This window comes from Rhinopithecus bieti, unplaced genomic scaffold (genome assembly GCF_001698545.2).
Source record: "Rhinopithecus bieti isolate Rb0 unplaced genomic scaffold, ASM169854v2 scaffold_6782, whole genome shotgun sequence".
Taxonomy (NCBI): Eukaryota; Metazoa; Chordata; class Mammalia; order Primates; family Cercopithecidae; genus Rhinopithecus; species Rhinopithecus bieti.
Window position 1 is genome coordinate 322,568 of NW_016805866.1, and position 20,014 is coordinate 342,581.

Below are 20,014 nucleotides of genomic sequence, written 5' to 3' on the forward strand. Positions count from 1 at the left end.
GGGATAATGCCAGAAATGTGACTCGAGCCAAGCTCAGAGTTCCTGGAGTTCCCTTCCTTTAGTGTCATATACTTTCTCTGAAACTTAGAAAGTTCTTTGGGGAAAGACACATGGCAAGGGCCTCTAAACTGCCCTAGTACTTGAGGGCAGCAGTACCACTACATTGATTTTCTTTTTGCCTCTGGTTTTAATACATAGCATTTGTTCTTTGAGTGTTCATTAGACCCACAGTCTGATTTTTTTAGTGTCAACAAAGCAATAAAGAAAATATTTTTCCTCCTTTATTTCAGGGCTCAAGACAAAATTCAAAAATACCTTTGGCATTCATTTTGCACAGATGAATGTTGTTAGGATATTCCTATTAGCATGTCCATGTGCTTGACAACATCTCAGGTGGTATTAATAGTCTACCTGCAAGAAAGTGCTTTCTGCCAGCCTGGTGCAAATTGGCAGAACCTTTAAGCCACTCTTTCTCAACTTAGCAGCAGTATATCATCATTACCTTGGCTGGACCAAGAAATCACATTTGTCAATGCCTGAATTGCTCTTTTACTTTCAGTGGTTTTAGAAATCCACTTTGTTTTGGAAATGGGTTTAGCTGAGTATGTTTTAGAAGATACAGAAACATATAAAGTGATAGATAAGAGATTTAAGGGAATATTAAGGATGTTACATTTTCTATGGTCAGTTGCTCTTTGGAAGATGATTTTTGTGAGACCAAATAGAATACGGTCATGTTTGAATGAAGGACTGATAAGGTAGTGTGACGAGGGAAGGACACCATGGAACTAATGAGCTTCCTTCTGATCATTAGAAAAGAGTTGAGTAATATTAATAATAATAGTTTAAATATGCTGTACTCCCTGTTATTCTATACTAAGTCCTATGGTAAATTGAGAAATGGGGAAACTGAGGCCAAGTGACTTCCCCAAGGTCACACAGCTAATAAGTGATAAAGTTAGAACTCAAAACCAGATTTGTCTCCAGAGCCCATGGTCTTAACTCCTATGCTGTTTTGATTATGGCTTTAAGAGTATTAGTATACCTTCTAATTAAATAGGACCTAGGTTTGGACCAATAAAGTGTAAGCACAGTGTTGTAAAATTTATTTTCCATGCTACACAAGAGTTCTATTTTTCAGTTTTTCACTTGAGATAATTGTATTCCTTGGAGACTGTTAACAAATTTTGAGTCTCACCTTAAAGACGGATTGATGTATATTCAGGCCTACTCAAGGGTCAGTTTGCTTTCCGTGTCTTTCCCTTTTCCTTTTATCCTAAGTGGATTCACCCAAGTGGATTCACCCAAAGTGGGAAATGTGAGGTTGGAGTGTAAAGGTTGGAACTATGAACCAGTTGGGCTTCAATACTTTCACCTCAAAGTATTCTGTTCTTCACAATATTATAATTCCACAGTGCATGTGCTTGTTGCACACGTCTCCAAGAATTGAAATACTTTAGAGCCAGTGGTCCAAATGAAAATGACCAGAAGAGGCCAAATGTATAACATTCTCAATCCCTTATCAAAAATAGATGGGAATAAACACACATATATTTAAGTATAATAAAATGTGAATAATATGTTTTTTCTAAAATCCAGTCCCATATAGGTGTTGGATCCACAGAAGTAATTTAAGAACGGTTTATTTGAAGATCTCTTTGTGCAATTTATAGATTTCTCAGTGTGCTTAAGAAATGAAGTTATTACATTTTCTCTCTAATTAGTAATGCACATATGCCTACTTTTAATGATATTATGATGTTTACTACTCATAAGGCCATTCTTTCTTGAGTATAGCCATCACTTTCTGTTGAAGAATTGATTTCACACTTTGTTTAAATGTACATACTTGTTGCTATATGAAATGTATGACTGAATATCATTAAAGATTTAATAAGAATGTATGTGAATTTGGTGAGGTTTTTTCAGCTTTTAGAGTAGCCCTGTATAAGAATACTTATGTTTAGAAGGTTGTTTGCTCTTCAATCCACCTAGCAAATGGGGCATGGGGCAAATAATTCATTCTCATGCACATGTTTCTAAAATAGTTCTTACTAATGTTTGAGATAAATTAAAATAAAAACCAACAAGAACATGAAAAGAGACTAAGAACAATGTTAATGCGGCAATTTAAACAAATTTGGTTTTCCAAATGACCTTCCATCTTTCACAACTTTTAACAGCATGCAAGATTGCTATCCTTAGTGCCAGATACTATCAATCTGGTGTGGAAAACTTAAAACTTTTTTCTAAATGTCTTTAAAGCTGAGGTGGAGAAGAATGACTCTCTGTCACTTTCAGAAGGGTCTAAGGTTGAATCATGGCCATGCTGTCCTTCCCCATGTCACCTACTGTTTATCTAACTTAGTTATTTCTTTTCTAGCCTGTACCATGCCCCAGATTATTTTCTGTGGTGCTTTACATTTGAAAGAGAGTAGATGATGAGGGTGGGGATGCTTATGATGAGGGTGGGGATGCTTAGGAGGGCCAAGAGCCCTAAGTATTTGGAGGAAGTAAATTAATACAGCTTCTTAATTAATTTGGTGCAATTAAATTCTAGACATTTGGAATTTTAGTTACTTCTGATTTTGCCCTGCATTTTGCTAAGAATATGTAGCTTTATACTTGCTATTGACTTCACTAATCTATTCCATAGTAAGTAGAATGAAGGTCATTAATATATTTAATGTGTAGCCAACAATGGCGGATACAGAAAACCCAAAGTAATAGGATACATTCAAGGCAGATCCGGCCCAAGCCAATTACCTTTTCTCAGTATGGTATTCTGTTGTGTCTAAAACCCTGGAGGATGAATGAAATCCTTTATGGTATCTGTCACCTGTAGGGTAGGATTATGAGTTATAGATGTAGGTTTGTTTCAAAAGGTACACGTTCTTTTCTATGAAAACATCTAAAAAGTTTACCCAACTTTGTTTTTAATGAATAGAACGTTGTCCCAAGACCTACCAAGGTAGACCATTATAATGATCTCTAATCCATAGCTATAGTCTTTCACCACGGGCTATTGAAGCACCAAGAAATTAAGTTGCCTTTCTCTTTTTCCTCCTTGCCTGCCCTCTCCATTGTTTTCTATGAGAAATGATTCCTTGAGGAAAATTTTAAATTATCCACTGTAATTCAAAACTGTTAATTGTTTTTATTGCATTTTATTTTTTGATGCATTAATATGTTATACCCTGTACCAACCAGATACGGTCCCAAAACATAGGCTAGAAGCAGATTCATAGTTGCCTGTTTTATAAGTTCTTATTTTTAAAATTCCTGGTAGTAAAGATATGAGTCAGCTTCTTAGAATAATTTGTCTATATGAGAAGTGAATGGGGAACCTTGTGAACATCCTCCAGTATTGCTACCCTTTTCCCATCCTACACCCCTACCTTCCCAACACAGAAGGTAGGTACCAGTTTATTCCAGGTGGAATCTTCTCAGCCAATAATGACTCCTATATGGAGATGGCCCTGCAGTTGAAATGCTTTAGCATGCCCCTATTCATTTGGTCTGATGCTATATGCAATTCTAATATTCTTTATGGCTTTTAGACTTCTTTGTAAATTGTTTCCAGGCCACCTGGTTTGAGATTTTCTTTCATTTTAATATTGGTAATTTGGAATGGAGTTCCCCAAGTTGCAATATAGGCCTGTGAATCAAAGTAATGAATTACAATTCACTAATTTCTGCCAGATCAATGTGAGGTTGGTTGATGAGATAGAACAGTTCCCAAGGCATGGCTTCATCATTTTGTTATTTGAAGCATATTCATTAAGGGTGTATCTCCACAGTACCACTCTCCAAGTCTGTCCTAATTATGGAAACCATTCAGCAGTGGTAATAACAGTTATGAAGGAAGAGGGGGGCATACTAGCAGTTAAAACCATTATGTTTGAGCCTTGAAACTAATTAGATATTTCATGCTTGGAAGAAGTATTCCTAACAGGCTTTATGAATGGATGCTTATGCAGGAAGGTCCTCTCATAGTAAGGTAAGAGAAAGAGAAAGAAGGAGGGAGAGAGGAAGGGAGGGAAGTGGAGGGAGGTTAAATATACAAAATCAGTGTCTATTATAAAATATAGGTGCTCAAAAGGCTACAAATGTTATATCCCTATATTTATAATTATCTCTATTTCCAGATTTTGAGTTTCCTTATTTTAAAATGTGGAACAAATCTGGAAAGACAGTGATATAAAAGGTTATCTGTACTGATCTACCTCTTTGACATAGGTAATGAGATGCAAGGACATCCTTTATGGAATAAGAAGTCTCCCTTGGCCATCAAGGCTTAAATTGTCCTCTCTGCCTTCCCTCTGTCAGAACATAAAGCAGTTGCAAACACTTGAGAGGAGAAGAAAAGAAAGACATGGCCCTGTGTTTCTGATGGGAATACAGTAGATTAATAGTGGAGCTTGCCTGACTGGAGTGAGGATTCCCTCTCACACGTGAAACTGATCTGACAGCTGAATTACTCATGGGTCAAGGAGATCCTTGTGCCTCAACTGGCCCAATTAAGGTATGGTTGAGATGAGATGGAGAGAGAGTGAAGATAAAACGGCCAAACCACTTAAGGATTCCCATTCCATGCCACTTTTCCAAAACATGATGGAGTACTGCATGGCTAAGACTAACCTGACCTTTAAACCTATCAGCCAAGGGCAGAGTGACTTCAACTCCACCTCTACTAAAGATAAATTGATATCTATCTCTAAAAACTTCATAAAACAAACCAAAAAACCTAGGATGTTTTTGAATGACTTATTGACTTTTCAGATTGTTCTTTAAGCTGTTTTTTAAACTTTAAAGGCAACACTGATAATGAACGCTTCCAAATGGTAAAACAGAAAATCCCCTTCAAATATAATCGGCCTGTAGAGGAGTGGCTGCAGGAAAAAGGTAACCGTCATTAAAACTTTCATTTTAAAATCATTTGATCCTAAACCCTCATTTTTAAAGCCTGCAAATAAATGTTCCTTAAATGATAATCGCCTGCTGCATAAATGACTGTTTTAATTTTCATTATAATTTGTGTCAGCTTCCACCTGCCATATGTTGATAAATCATGCTATAATACATTGCCATTAAAATACAGTTAAAGGGACTAACTTCTAGTCTGCTATCAGCATGACAAACACAAACAAGAAATTCCAGGAACTTCTAGAACAGAAATGTATTATGGCAATTTAACCACTGCATGACATTATTTATTAATTTGTTTTAAATTACCTTTTACACCAAAGCTTTCTAAAGAAGTTTCAAAAGTGCTTTTTAAACTTACACCTTGAAGCTGTTTTGGCTTGAAGCATGGTTAACAAAACAAACAAACAAACAAACAAACAAAAAACCATAGATTGACTCTTGTAACTTAAACTACTTAAAACAAATATTATAAGGGGAGCATTTTTTTTAAACATTTGTTCTTAAAAGATGAAAAAGATGAATTTTGCCTTTAAAACCTACAGAGGCAAAATTATTTTCTAAGAGATTAATTGTGTCCTAGTTGCTGACTGAAACTAAACACAAACACAAACTTATTTTACACTTTGGTTGTGTGGATACCCTTGTGTATTTGATGTTTTATGCAACAAAAGTGTAAGTAGTTAACATAATGAGTTGGAAAAGAAAAGGTTCATGAAAGGCAAAACAGCAGTCTCTGATTTGCTGGAGACAACAACCACTGTTAATAAAAGAGGGCAGCGGTTATAACTGATGTTAGAATTTTCCTGTGTAGCTTCTAGCTGTTAGGAAATAAACCATTGTCTTTCAATGAAGAAAAAAGTCTCTAAGAAGATATTTACTCTTTTTTGTTATTGTTGAGCCAATATAAGCTACTCTTGTCTCAACACCTTAAGGGAGCTCTTAACATTTGTAGAGATTTCATTGAGTTATATAGAAGAAGTAACCAGGTATATTACTTAGTATACAACCTAAAGAGCAAAGGACTACTACAGTTTTAAGTTGGAGGAAGACATTCAGACCTTTAAACGTGGAAAATCCTCACGAAGTCTTAACTGTTTGCCCTGTTTTAATGTATGTGGTCTAATTAAAATAAGAATAACTCTAAAAGCAAATAATTTTGTTTAGTAATCATCAGCTCATAAAGTCCCTTTAACATTGAAGACAATGATTGCCTCACTTTAAACAGGAAAAGCAAACTAGATGCATGTCTGAGTCTCATGTGCCTGAGAAACTTTTTTGTTTCTTTCAATTTTATGTTAATAATATTTTATTTTACTCCATTGCCTTTTAAGTCTAAGTTTAATAGCATGCCAGGCATTTTCATTTGTATAAACCATTATAAAGTTATTAGTAGGCTTTTAGTTTTTCTTACAATAGAATTGTTATCCGTTGGCTTTCACATAAAAGGATGCTTTCAATTATTCAAGTTGAGGGGTTGGGATGCGGGGGAGGGGTGGTTGAGTGGGACGGGGGAAGATATCCTAGTTTCTTAATTAAATATATGTATGATTATATATGCATATAATATTGAAAAGAATTATTTTCAACCCGTGAGTTTCTCTTCTGCATTTTGTTCACTGAAAAAAAATGTTTGTTGTAATTTGGGTGAGTAACATCTATTCATTCTATTATCTTACCTCTTCCTCTGCCTAGCTAACCTTCCCTTCAAAAGAAATAAAATATACCAAAGACCTGTAAAGACGATGATATAAAGGGTAAAGATAGATGGATGATTAGACAGATGCATTTGGAAGTATTTGGAATGCCTGTTTGGAGTCATTTCTGTCATTGGGGAGGAGAGCTGGGTCATACCTTTCCCAAGTCTCTTTTCTGGCTCTGTCTACTATTGACTAACTTTCTGACCTTAGACAATCCACTTAACCTCTCTATATCTCAGATTTCCCATCTGAGGACAGGAAAAATAATACTGCCTATTCCCCAAGGGTGTTCTGAGGTTTAATTAATTAGTCTTTGTGCAACACTGACTGGAGACATGCAAAGATTTAATTTAAGCAGTATGTGAACTTGATGTCCAAATGAGGTAATAATTAATGACTTCCAAGAGGATGGGCATCTAAAACAAAAAGTAACCTGCTACAATTCCTGTACTGGTGTTATAACAAAATTTTGTATTAAGAAAGATAAAATAGTTCTCAGATTAGGATATATATACATAAATATGCATATGTGTATGTATATATATGTCTTTATGTACATATAATGGTCAGTTATTATAAAAATCTGATCATAAGCCATGAGTGAAAATAATGAGAATGATGAGATCTGGCATTGATTTTGTGAAATCTTGGGCAAATGATAAAAAGAAACTGGTCAGTTCTTCCCATTCTTCATAGGGAATGAATAGTGATGGTTATTTCTGTTATTCACTAACCCCTGTTTATCTGAGAGATAAATTGATCAGAGGAAGGGATGGCAGGACACTGAGAGTGCTCTACTATTCCTTTACTGATTGGTTGCTTTGCCATTAACCACCTAATCCAAGGTACAGGGGGCTAGGAGAGGGTTTTACTACAGCAGAAAAGCATATCTAGCCAGAAACAGACCATGAAACAAACAAGCAAACAGAAAAACCAACACTTCCTATGGCAAGATGAAAAACTGAAACATAGAGAACCCCCTTTACTGTCGCACTCCACCAGGGTCTTATTCTCAAGAAGTGATGAGTCAGATCTCTCTGGGAAAGTAGCTGTAGTCGGGAGTAGAGGGGCAGTTTAATCTTGCAGCCCAGGAAACCTGCCTTGCCTTTCCTGATGCTTGGATAAGTCTTGAATAGGCAAAGAGCACTTTGTGGAGTGAATGATGGCAAATGGAATGAAGGAGACTCATCATCTCTAGCCAGTGTAATTCGGCTTTGCATTTCAGTTTTCTCTGACCCTCTTTTTATTTGTAAGCATTGGCATAATAACACCACTGGAGAAATAAGATGAGAAACTATTATAGAGGTTATCATTGTGAATTATTTTCAAGAATATTAGAATGTGAGATTTTCTACCGGTAATCAAGTATAACTGTTAACTTATCACCAGTGAACTATAAACAAAATAAAGAGATGGATAAATATTATGATTGGCCAGCAGTTGTGTGCACGGAAGGTATCTCTTGGCATTAAGGCTGTCTAATGTAAGACACTGAAATTTTATCCTAGAAATCTTCTACTAGGCAGCTGCTTCTAATTTATTATGTTAAGCTGCTTCAAATGCCTCTGTGGGGTTGAGGGAGAATTTATTTTCCCCTTCCATCATTTCATTTCTTTTGTAGTAAGCTCAGGGCTTCCAGAAAAACAAAAAAACAAAAACAAAAACAACCATTAACAATAAACAGTAAAGAAGTATGAACTCCAGCAGATTATTTAGTGTTATTATGCATTGAACTTTCTGCTGCATCTTGTGTGAAGAGGACAGAGGACAAAATACAGACAATGATGCATACGCACAACACACTAAATGAATTGCTGAGAAAATGATGAAAATCTATGAGATCTGTTTTGATTGCACCCTTGGGATCTGGGTAATTCTGTAATCATTAAGGCCAGCAGATCCCATTTTCAGATTCTGGAGATTTTTATAAAGTATAGATCGTTTTCACTATAACAAAGTTCTCTGGCCAATTCACTATACTGCAGTGTTGAAAGCTTCCAGAGGGGGTATTATTTAGAAATCATTCTTGATTAATGGGCACTATGAGTCACCCAGTGAGCAGAATTAACTCTTATCTAAGGAGTATCCTCTGACAGAAGAGCATTCTCTTCTCTGCCACTTCCATTTCTTTCATCGTTATACATTGAGAAGGTATTTCACATTATACACCAGGAATTCAAGGATAGGTCAGCATTGTGTAGCCTTGAAGACCATATAATAGTGGTAGATTTTTAAAGCCCAAACATGACATTATCCCTCTGTTGATACTGAATATTATAAAGCAAAAAACTCAGTTGTTAAAACACTCTCCTTTTATTAAGTAGCCAGAAATAACAAAATCGTTTCTAGTTATTTCTGGCTAAGGTAATTCAGGTGATTAGATTAAGAATGAGTGGAGCCTTGTTTGATCATTAAGTGGAGAAAAATTCAGAAGGCATATATTTAATTCCATTATTACGTCTTTCTTTTTTCCTTCATATGGAAAAGCAAGATGAATTTATCTAGAGAAATAACAGTAAAGAAGGCCTTAGCATGTTGCTGTTCTGATAAATTGCAATAAGTTTTAAAAAGCCCTTTGAGTTTTCTTGGGAAAAAAAAATCTTGTACTTGAGAGAGAGTTTTATAAGTAGAAAGAGTTGGGAGTAAGTTTAGTTGGGTTTCATTCTTCTAAACTCTATACTGGTATGATTTTTTATTTTGATACTTTTCAGAGTGGTATAAACAGTGTCAACGTGGAAACTTGAAATAAAGTGAGCTACTGATACTCTTCAACTCACTAACACACCTCTATGTCATTTTAAGGAGTTTGTGTGTTGCTTTCTTCATTAATACCCATCCACTTTAAAAAAATTTATTAAATCTGAAGGACAACTTCCCCAGGACTGGAGCATTACCAATATGCTTATATTTCATACTGAGGGAATAATTTAGTTGTGGGTCCATAATCCATCCTCCTAAAAACCGATTAATAGAGATAGGAATTTATCTCTCATGATTTTGTTAAACAGAAAATAGAATATTATGCCCTATGAAGATTTATAGGAAATGTTTGGTGATGAGAAATGATATGTTTGGTGACTAGTAGTTCATTTTTACAAGTATGCAATGAGTCCAAGTCTCTTAACTAAAATTTAATTTCAGCTAATTTAATTATCAGGCCTAGTTTTTAAGCTTAGTTTTCTGAGTCACCTCACTGAGTTTTTTTTGTCCATATATAATTCTTTTCATTCTCATTATTTTACTTCATAGCTTTAAAAATTAATGCAGTAGGTATCTGTAATTTATTCTGGTCATCACCTGATTTGAGTGTTTCTTTCTGTCATCCACAATTATATACCCAAGAGGACTGTAATACCTCTTATCATTGCACCAAGTTTTCTTCTTCCTCACTGTAAAGAAATAGAGACTTGATTGTTCAAGTTATCAAAGATTTTCAGCTAGACAGTGGAAGAGATAACCATAATGAAATGTTACTTGCTAACGTCAGTACTGAGGTTTTGTGTCTATTTTTTCCTCCCCTTCAATTGCTCAAGGAAGCCTGTTATGATGCCTGGTCCATTTAGACCAGGTAAGGCAAACAGGGAAAATGTATGAGAATAATAATGTTTCCTCCACCCAACCCACTAGGCCGGCAGTTAACCATCTTCAACACTCAGGCGCAAATAGCCATTGGTGGAAAGGACAAAGGACGCCTCTTCCAAGGCCAACTCTCTGGGCTCTATTATGATGGTTTGAAAGTACTGAACATGGCAGCTGAGAACAACCCCAATATTAAAATCAATGGAAGTGTTCGGCTGGTTGGAGAAGTCCCATCAATTTTGGGAACAACACAGACGACCTCCATGCCACCAGAAATGTCTACTACTGTCATGGAAACCACTACTACAATGGCGACTACCACAACCCGTAAGAATCGCTCTACCGCCAGCATTCAGGTAGGCCTTTTTCCAAGTATTAATTGCATCTGCATTTTTATCTTTGAAACATTGTTATCATGGTCATTGTTTCATGTAGCTAAAGAGTTTGAATTACTATGTAAGAAGGATGCCTGCCGATACTCACAGTAATGAGACCCAGGAGAAGAGAAGGGTGAAGTCATTGCTAAAGAAGTCATAAAAGTCTGTGGCACTCATGGGTTGTTATTCTTATTGTATTTATCCCTGAAATGGTAAAGTTGTTATTCAAAATGAGCAATGGACTACACTTTGAGTATGAAATACTCTCTCCTTTGATTTTATTACCTTTTCTTTTCAAATAGCAGAAAGGGAAAGGAGGGGAAGGAAAATTTGTTATCATATGAAAGCCTATATCCTACTTCAATTTCATTCACATTCTCCAGATGGCTTTGCTATAACATGAATCATTCATTATTGAGGTCAATGGGTACCATTAAATCAGGGGAAGTTAAAGTTAGAAGTGCAACTAATCCTTGTAAAATGCAGTCTTTGTGTTTGTTATCAAGTCCTCATTAATCATGTGTCAGGTTTGTGCCCATTTTGTTTTCTTCATATTTGATCCAGATACTAATTATAGTAGAAAATTGAAGGTTTGAGTTTGGCTATACCGGAAGTCCTTGTTTTTGTGGCAATTTTTTTTTCCATTTGAAAGTAATTATATCCAAACTAAGCTTAATACTTCACTGACTCCCTTGGCATTTGCTAAATCTAGTTAGTAGGGAGCAGGAGGTTAACTGAGTTATTAACCTTAAATGCTCTGGCATACCGTAAGATATTCCAGTCGCTTGTGGGACAATTACTTACCCCTAGCCTAGTTAGTGTTTATAGAACATTCAGTAGATTAGCACTTGTCCCATTTGCTTCTCAGTTTTAAGACATTATCCAGGAGCTCAGTTGTGTCTTTAACATCACCCTTACATTGACTCCAATGGACATTGTTAACTTAAAGTCAATAATCAATTATACCACCTATGTGTTCCCATTTTTCAGAATTAAATATATGTGAGCTAGGTAATGGTAAGTGTATTATCTGTTGCCTTCCTTTTTCCTTTTCCTTGAGCAAAGACAGTTCTTTACATGTCTCCATAGTAACAATTTGAAATTGTATATGCTGACAATGTCATAAGGGCAATTTTACGGTTTTCAAAAGGCTTCTAAAAACCTGGTTAGCATAGCACTGTTACAGTCACACATGCTATTACATGCATACCTATGCACATGCTCAAGAGAAAAAAAAATAGCTCTTCCCTACTGATATTAAACCAATAACTCCTGATGCCTTGCTCTACTCACTGAAAAGAAGATAAAAGGCAATGTATATTTCTATTATGACTCTCTCTAGCTCAAGAGCAGATCTGTTTATTGTTGGTGAAAGGATAGTTCTGTCTGCACAGGCCTTGGCAGACTTGTTTTGTTTCTGTCAGAACGTATTCTGCTAACTCTGTGGGAAGCAGAGAAGAAAATGGCTTTTTCTTCATAGGAATGGCTGGTCCTGTAGTTCTTTGTAAGTCCAAATTTTCACTGACCTTGAGATGATTTAATGTTACATGGGGATTTGGGAACCAAGCTGTAGTAATTATTGGTTTTTGGCTTTCCCTCCTGTAGCACATACATAAATGGGAATAAACTGGGTGAGTTCCTAAAGTCTTTCCACAAACTAAGAAAGTCAGAGCTTTGGAAGAAAAGTAGGGTACAAGATACAAAATCCTGCTAGTGATTGTAACTCTAAACATTATAGAACGTATGGCCATTTTAGAGGAGGTGAACAACTGGGAATGCCTTCTCCAACAGCCTCTCTCTGGCTTGTGTTTCTTTAAGTCCAGTCATAATTGAACTACATTTGTATGCTTTTCCTTTTACTTCTACCAAGTCTGCAAAAATGAGTTATAAACCTGTTGAGACTCTTTGGTTTTAGGGTAAGTACATCTTCTTGGAGGAAAGCTAATAGCCTACAGGAATTGATTAGACTGGGATGAGGGGTTTAAAAAGCCCTGGATTTTTTGAAAGACTAACTAGAGGAAATAACTTTGTGTCAAGGGTTTTGGAAATCTTTTTTGTTCTTGACCACTAGTCATCAGAACTCTGCCCTGTGGTCCATAAAAACTTAATAGCCTCATCTTCAAGCCTAGTCTGGTCTTAAACACATTCTGTTGATCACGCCAAACCTATGTTAGGACTGGGAACCCAACAACTACTGAATTCTATTCAAGGTTTAGGACAATTCCCAGACTCTAGAGACGGCAGGTAAGGAAGGTCCTTCCCGGATGCATTAATATGCCTGTGTGACCCCACTACTTTTCTTAGATGAGGAGGATTCATAAAGGTCTGATCTCTGGGAGATACTTCAGAAGTGAGTGGGGAAAACGTAGGGAAGACTGGATTTCATATTCACTTTTTTATCTATATGCGAAATCATACATAGAACATTTTCCAGATGATACCACTGTCTGTCCTCTTTTGCTTTAATAACATTATTAAAGCAAAGTTTTCCTAAAATGAGACTCCTCTAGGAGAAAGAAATTAAACACATGGGTCCACCAGTATAAACACCTGTCTGTTTGAAAATCCTCTAGTTCTTTCTTAAAGCAAAAGCGAAGAAAACATCCTTTTAGGAGTTCTTTTCTGGTCGACCTGGGTTAGTGTTGATTTCAGATCAAAGGAAAACTGTAAAGTGCTTTCAGTGCTGCTCTTAACTGTGTGTGAATGTGAACAAGTAGTTTTTGAGATGGTATGTCTCTCTAGCGTTATAGCCTCTTAGAAGTAATTGGTGCTTTGATCTTTCTGATTCCATTTTGTTACAGGTAAGAGTGTAGAACTATCTGTGAATAACCTGAATGATGTTAATTTACTCATAGCAATCATGCCCAAGCATCAGGTCTTGATCCTACATTGAGAAGGATATCTCTAGGTACTCTATTGAATTTTAAAAAATTAAGACGTGCATTGAGAAAGCAAGTGTGTGAGTGATAATTCTCAAGTAAAGGCCTGGTACTTCATAGGTGCTCAGTAAATATTTACTGAATACATCTGAAAACAAGACAGGCTTTATTACCTACTTTAGAGTCATTTAACAATAGAAGGTAGCATAGCTTGAGGAAAGCTTTTCCTCCATGGTGGTCAGGGTGCTTTGGCCAAATTTGTTGTGTTTTTTCAGGGATAAGGCTATAGCATAGTGATTCAGTGCATGTACTTGGAGCTAGATTAGCTGGGCTTAAAACTTTGTTCATCCTCATATTAGCTTACATGACCCCAGACAAGTCATGTAAGTTCTAGTTAACTATCTCTATGAAACAAACTTTCCCATAACTTGGTGGTTTAAAACAATTATGTCATTAGATCTCAAAATTCTGTGAGACAGAAATTTGGGCATGGTTCAGCAAGGCAATTCTTCTGCCCCATCTAGAGAGATAATTGTGTTCACTCAGCGGCTGACTTTGCCTGGAGGGTCTGGCTTTATTCACATACCTTGTGCTTTGGTGAGTTAACTGGGAAGATGGGACTCAGCAGGGCCCTTTTCCCTCTCTATGTATTCTCTGAGATTCTCCTTGTGGTTTCTCCAGCAAAGTAGATGGGCTCTATTTACAGAGGCTCAGGGCTTCCAGAGAGAGTACTTCCAGGGGCAGGAAGTAGAGGGTGCCAGTTTTATCTAGCCTGGGCTAGGTAACTGGCAGTGTCCCTTGTACAACATGCTATTAGTCTAAACAGTCACAGAGCTTTCCCAGTTTCAGAGGAGACACAAATAGCACTTCTCAATAGGAGGAGGAGTAGCAATAATTTGCAACCAACCTAAGTCTACCACATTACTAAGGCTACCACATTATAAAGTAGGGAGCGTGGTATACTTCTAGTGGCTATGTTATATGATTGTCATAAGGATAACTGAGTTGATATAAGTAAAATGCTTAAAATAAGTGTACCATTCAGAGTAAGATTGCATGCATTTTAACTATTATTATTATAGTCTGTTTCCCACAATTGGTGTATTAAATCAAGATCCTCTCAGGGAAATATCTGCTTCAGAAAATGGGGTAGAGTAGTGGCTGTAGTTTAGAGTAGGGGCTAGGAAGTTTGGGGGAAATAGAGATTTGAAGGTAGATCCAAGTAGAATTTAGGGGCTGAAATTAGTCCTGGCAAATCAAAATTTCTATGATCTCAGGAACAGGGTTCTCTGACACCTCACTACCCATCTTTAAATTTCTGTTTTATTTTAAACCAGCTTAGAGTTCTGTGAATCTTTGAAAATATGTTCTGTCTATCCACATGTCTTTTAATGTTGCAAAGAAAAGAAATCCAGGTTCCTTACTTTCGTGGAATTTACAATCTAAAATAGGGCAAGAGGGTTTGACATGAGCCATCAATATGAAGTACTGACTCATGAATGGCTCTTTGTGTTGGGGATGGCAAGTGGTCCTTGGGGTGGCTTGACTGGATCTCATGCACTCATTCTACTAGGCCTTGTTGTAAAAAGAGAGCAATTGGACAGGTGGTGAGAGGAACATGTTCCTGGTTGGACAAATGTCAGTCAGAAGCTAAGTTGTTAAAAGCAGAGATGATAATGTCTGGGAGAGATAGCCAAGTCCAAGTAGAACAGAGAATGCATAAGAGGGAGTTTGTGAGTAACAAGGGGTCCAGAATCAAAGTATTGGCATGAATCTTTGCCAATTGGGAGAGAACCCAGAGGGGTAAACTGAAATGGGCTCCCTGTGTATCTTACTACCAAGAATGCCCCAATAACTGCACAAACACTTCCTCTACAACTGACCCCAATATTGGTGGGTAATTATCATGGTGCTGATAGGTCACCTTCTAAAATAGAAAAGTTCAACTCAGTCTACACTCAAATTCCTTGGTCTTCCTTCAGGATAGAAGGAAAAAGTGAGAAACAAGAGTCTTTTACCACTAACATGTATTCTTTTACTTTAAGCCTCCATCCTGAGTTATCAGCAGAAAAAAAAAAAAAAAAAAAAAAGCTCAGTGTGTTCTGTGCAAATCACCATTTGGAATCATTTATAAACTATTAGCAGGATACTGATCAGGACATACTTTTTCTGTGCCGGGCATTGGTAAAGTCACCTTGACATTGGCCACTGCTGTCTGAAAATTGCCAGAAAATCACAATGCTCAGCCTGGATTGGAACTATCCTTATAAATAGTCAAAATGAAAGACTTAAGAGGTTTGTGAGATTTCATTCTCATCTCGAGCTTCACAAACTTGGTGGTTGAATGTGAACCACTTTTGAAAATTCCAGAAGGAAGCCACAATTTCTCATGCTTTGCAAAAATTCTTATAGGCAAAGTACTTTTAGCTTTTCAATGTCAGACTGGGGACAGTAAGAAGCATGCTTCAGCCTTGATACTGATGATTACAAAACAAAGAAAAAACTTAGGATTAAAATGTTGATCCTGCGCAATGTCTGTTCTGGGTAGAGTCTCAGTGTGTTGAAGAGCATGGGCTTTTGCGTCAGAATTTCTGAGCTGGACTCCAGGTTTTTCCAGTTACTTAGCTGTATGTATAAGTCTGTTCTCACACTGCTATAGAAAACTACCTGAGACTGAGTAATTTATAAAGAAAAGAAGTTTGATTGAATCACAGTTCCGTATGGCTGGCGAGGCCTCAGGAAACTCACAATCATGGTGGCCGGGGTGTCGGGGTGGGGAAGCTGCCCCCATGATCCAATCCCCTCCCATCAGGTCCCTCCCTCTACATGTGCAGATTACAATTCGAGATGAGATTTGGGTAGGGACACAGAGCCAAACCATATTACTGTATATCTCTGGGCAGGTGATTAGCCTCTCTAAGCCTCAGGTTTATTATCTGTAAAAGTGGCCTTACAGTACCTTTCCCATAGGCTCCTTGTAAATAGTAAGTGCAATCATGTGTGAAAAGCACCCCATAACTTTACACCAAAAATTTTCACATAAGGAAACCCCTTCAGCCTAAGAGACTCTCCCAGAACTCACAGATCTCCCTAGAGCTTAGCCTTCTTATAGGGCTGGATAAGCCCAGGAACAATTCTGTTCATACTCATACAGACTCGCAAGGGCGTGGATCTCTTCTAAGGGCCCTAGATTGAATCAGAGCCCCAAGCTCATCAATCAGGAGAGACGGCAACTGCAAGCTCTTTCATATTCTGGAGTGGGAACTGGCTTTCCTGAACAGTTATAACACATAGACTATTCTATTAGGTCGAAGTGTATGTAACCACTATTTTTGTGGATCAAAATGGTTAAATGTTAGCAATATCACATGGTTCTATGATGACACACAGATTTCGAGGCCCAGACTAGAACCTCAGATTTTTTCCAGGTCTTCGAATAATCAAACTGCCTTGCATTTGGGAGACAAGATAGATCTACTTTATCCCCAAATACTGTGCTACAGCAGCATGTAGATCACACTGTATCAAAAGTGGTTATACTTGCCCAAAGAATGATCCCCTCTGGGTTCTTCCACCTTTTCCCTGCTACAGCTTGAGAGAAATGACATAAGGAATCTACACAGTTTTCATCTCCTCACTTTTACCACTAGACAACAGAGCCTCCAGGGGAAGTTTATTTTTAGGAGCAGAGTTCAACTAATATTGATTAACAGCCTTACATAATGTGAGTGAGGCTCCAGGGTTTGTTCTTTTCCTGCCAAGCCTCATAACTGGAGAAGGCGCTGAAGATTTGTCAGTCTAATTAGACTTTAGCTGCCAGCCAAGAAATATCTTCTGTCTTCTCCTTACCCTTACACAGGTACTTTCTTTTTCCCTGTTAGTGAATAATTTGGGGGAAAAGAAATGGCACTCTAATTTACTTGTTGCCTGGTAAGATTCTCTGGTGACATTTACTCTCTGGAATTGCATAGTTCTAACAACAACAGAAAAAGGAGCTTGATGGGTTTACCTGTCTCTTAAAGACTTAGATGTTGGCAGTACAAATAGATCAGTGAAAAGAGTACAGTGTAGTTTCTTTTCATCCTTCTTTTAATACATAATTTTGGTGGATGGAAGAGGTGCTTCCCAAAACCAGGTCTAGTGAATGAAAGGGTCCTGATGGCAGACAGGCTGGAAGTCTGGAAGCTCCCAGGGGAAGTCATAGAGATGCCCTTCCAATTAGGGGATAATATTTATAGGATGGAATTTCCACCATAACTACTAATAAAGTGCTGGCTATTATTTCTAGGCATCTGAACATCTGGGAGGGAAGTGGGGTCAGCTCTTGGCTACCCACAGGTGGAGGTCTCTGAGTGTTTTTAAACCTCAGGGTGGTTTTCCTAATTACCTAACAGACTCTTTAGCCAAAATCTAAAGCCAAAATCCTTGCTGTGTGGCATATGGTTCTCCTCCTTCCTATTGCTCTGACCATATTTTCCACCACGTTGCTCCAATCACACAGGTCTTCCTGATCCTTCTTGAACACAGAGCCAGAAGAAGGGTGAAACTGGTGAGGCGGGATTATGCAATTGCAAGCTTAGATTTTCATCTTAAAATTGATATGTGACATTTTGCTTTTGCATATTTTTTCCTGCATTAATATTGATTTTAAAATATTTCAGTAAAATGATTGATTGATCTTGAAAACAAAGTTTTAGCAAACCCTCCTTAAATTTTACACTCATTCAATCTTCCCAGCCCTGCCTGAATGTGCCAAGCCTGCCTGTGCCTTGTCACCTGCCATTTCCTCTGCCTGCAACAGCTCTTCCCTGCTATTCACAGTACTCACTCCCTCACTTCACCCAGGTTTCCGCTTATATTGCACCTTCCAGAAAGGACCTCCTTGACCATCTGTAAAATACAACACTCTATCGCCTTTTCCTGTTTTGTTACTTCTCATACCACTTATCATTGCCTGACATTTTAGCTCATATTTATTTGTTTATTGTCCCTATTTAGTAGATTGTGAGTTCTAGGCTGGCAAGATCTTTGTTTTAGGCACCATAATAGCACAGTGCCTAGAACAGTAGTGAGCACAGAGTAACATTCAGTCAATGTTGGTTGAAAGGTAGAAATAGTCAACCATCCACCAGTACCTTCTCAGGGAGTCCACAGGCCACATGATATTTACAGGCTGAATCCAAGCCCCTGCTTCACAGGGGCCACTCCCTCATGAGGCTCACCAGTGAGGGGTGGGCATCACTGGTTTTGCTGCTCTTGGATCTTTGCTGTAGGAATAAGGAGTCCCAGAGATATCACCTTGTCTCTGGTATGTAAGATTATTTTTGTTGTCTTCTGGTCTTGTTGCCTAGCCAGAAGCAAGGGCTAATTCTAGCACATATAGTTTTCAAATCACTTTTGGAAATGTAATATCACCTACCTTTCCCTTTCCAGTTTCTTCTTCTTCCTTTCCAAATAACCGAATCTTTAATTCTCCTAAAACCCACTTTCAAATATATGCACATAAAAATTACTTGGTAAGGGTGGAAAATTAACTTGAGGTTTTTTTACTTTTTTTCTATGTGTTTGGGTAGATTTTAGGAGCCTCCTACCTGCTTCCAGTTACTACTTTTTTTTTTTTTTCTTTTGGTCTGTTGGGAAAAGGGCTTATAGGGTGCCTGCATAAACTGGCCATAAAAATATGGGACAATAAGTTGTGGAAAGCCACAAGAGGCCTCTGAGGAGGAAAGCCTCCTAATTGCCATCATGTTCCCATGCTCAGAGTGAGACCTGCTCTCCTATCTGTAAACACTGTGTTCAAAGGAGAAAGACACTGCTTTGAATTACTGAAATGTGGCCAGATATGCCAGCTCCTAGTTAGGCCCACTCCCCACAGCTGCTCTCCCATAAGTTAAAGAATAAATCAGTAGTTAAGTTTATGCTGCTTCAGCACAAAGAAAATTCACCGCAACCGCCATTGCTATAGATTAGGTGTATGACACACCACCACCTCCCTTCACTGTTTCACCCCTGAACATCTGCTTCTTAGATCTAAGTGACTGTACTCAATAAATAGTGTGGAGACCAGAGCTTGGTGCCTTTGCAGCCTCCATTTTACAATTGGCCCCCTGGCACCCCACTCTTTATACACTCTTAACCTGTCTCTTCTCATTCCTTGGTTGCCACCAAACTTCGAGTACCCTATGGGTGGTGCTGACGCTGGTCCCCAACATTGGTCTAATGGCTGAGTATATTGTATGAGCACCATTTATTCATGTCTGCAACCCTATAGTTTGGCCTTGTGTTTACCCATTTTTAGTGATAATTTGTAAGAATATTGATGATTGGGAGAAGGAACAATATCTATGTTGCTCATCATTGGACATTTAGAGCCTAGAATGGTGCCTGCCACGAAGCAGGGCTCAAAAACATCAGTTGAAGAAAAATAAATGTGTTAAATGAATGAACGTAAATTAAGCAAAGGCTTATCATCAGAGTGAAGAGGCAGTGGGGGCCAATATTATTTATTTACAAAGTAGGCAAAGGCAGTTAGGAGGAAGCAGCCTGGTATGGA

General features: G+C 37.7%; 1 protein-coding gene across 1 annotated transcript in view; it reads left to right on the forward strand.

Moving 5' to 3' along the window:
• LOC108530786 (neurexin-3-beta) overlaps nt 1–20,014 on the forward strand; it is a 394,243-nt gene that overhangs the window by 226,525 nt on the left and 147,704 nt on the right. The window contains exons 3-4 of the mRNA XM_017873828.1: nt 4,816–4,905; nt 10,254–10,561. Of these exons, the coding sequence (XP_017729317.1) occupies nt 4,816–4,905; nt 10,254–10,561 (398 nt within the window). The remainder of the gene's footprint in view (nt 1–4,815; nt 4,906–10,253; nt 10,562–20,014) is intronic.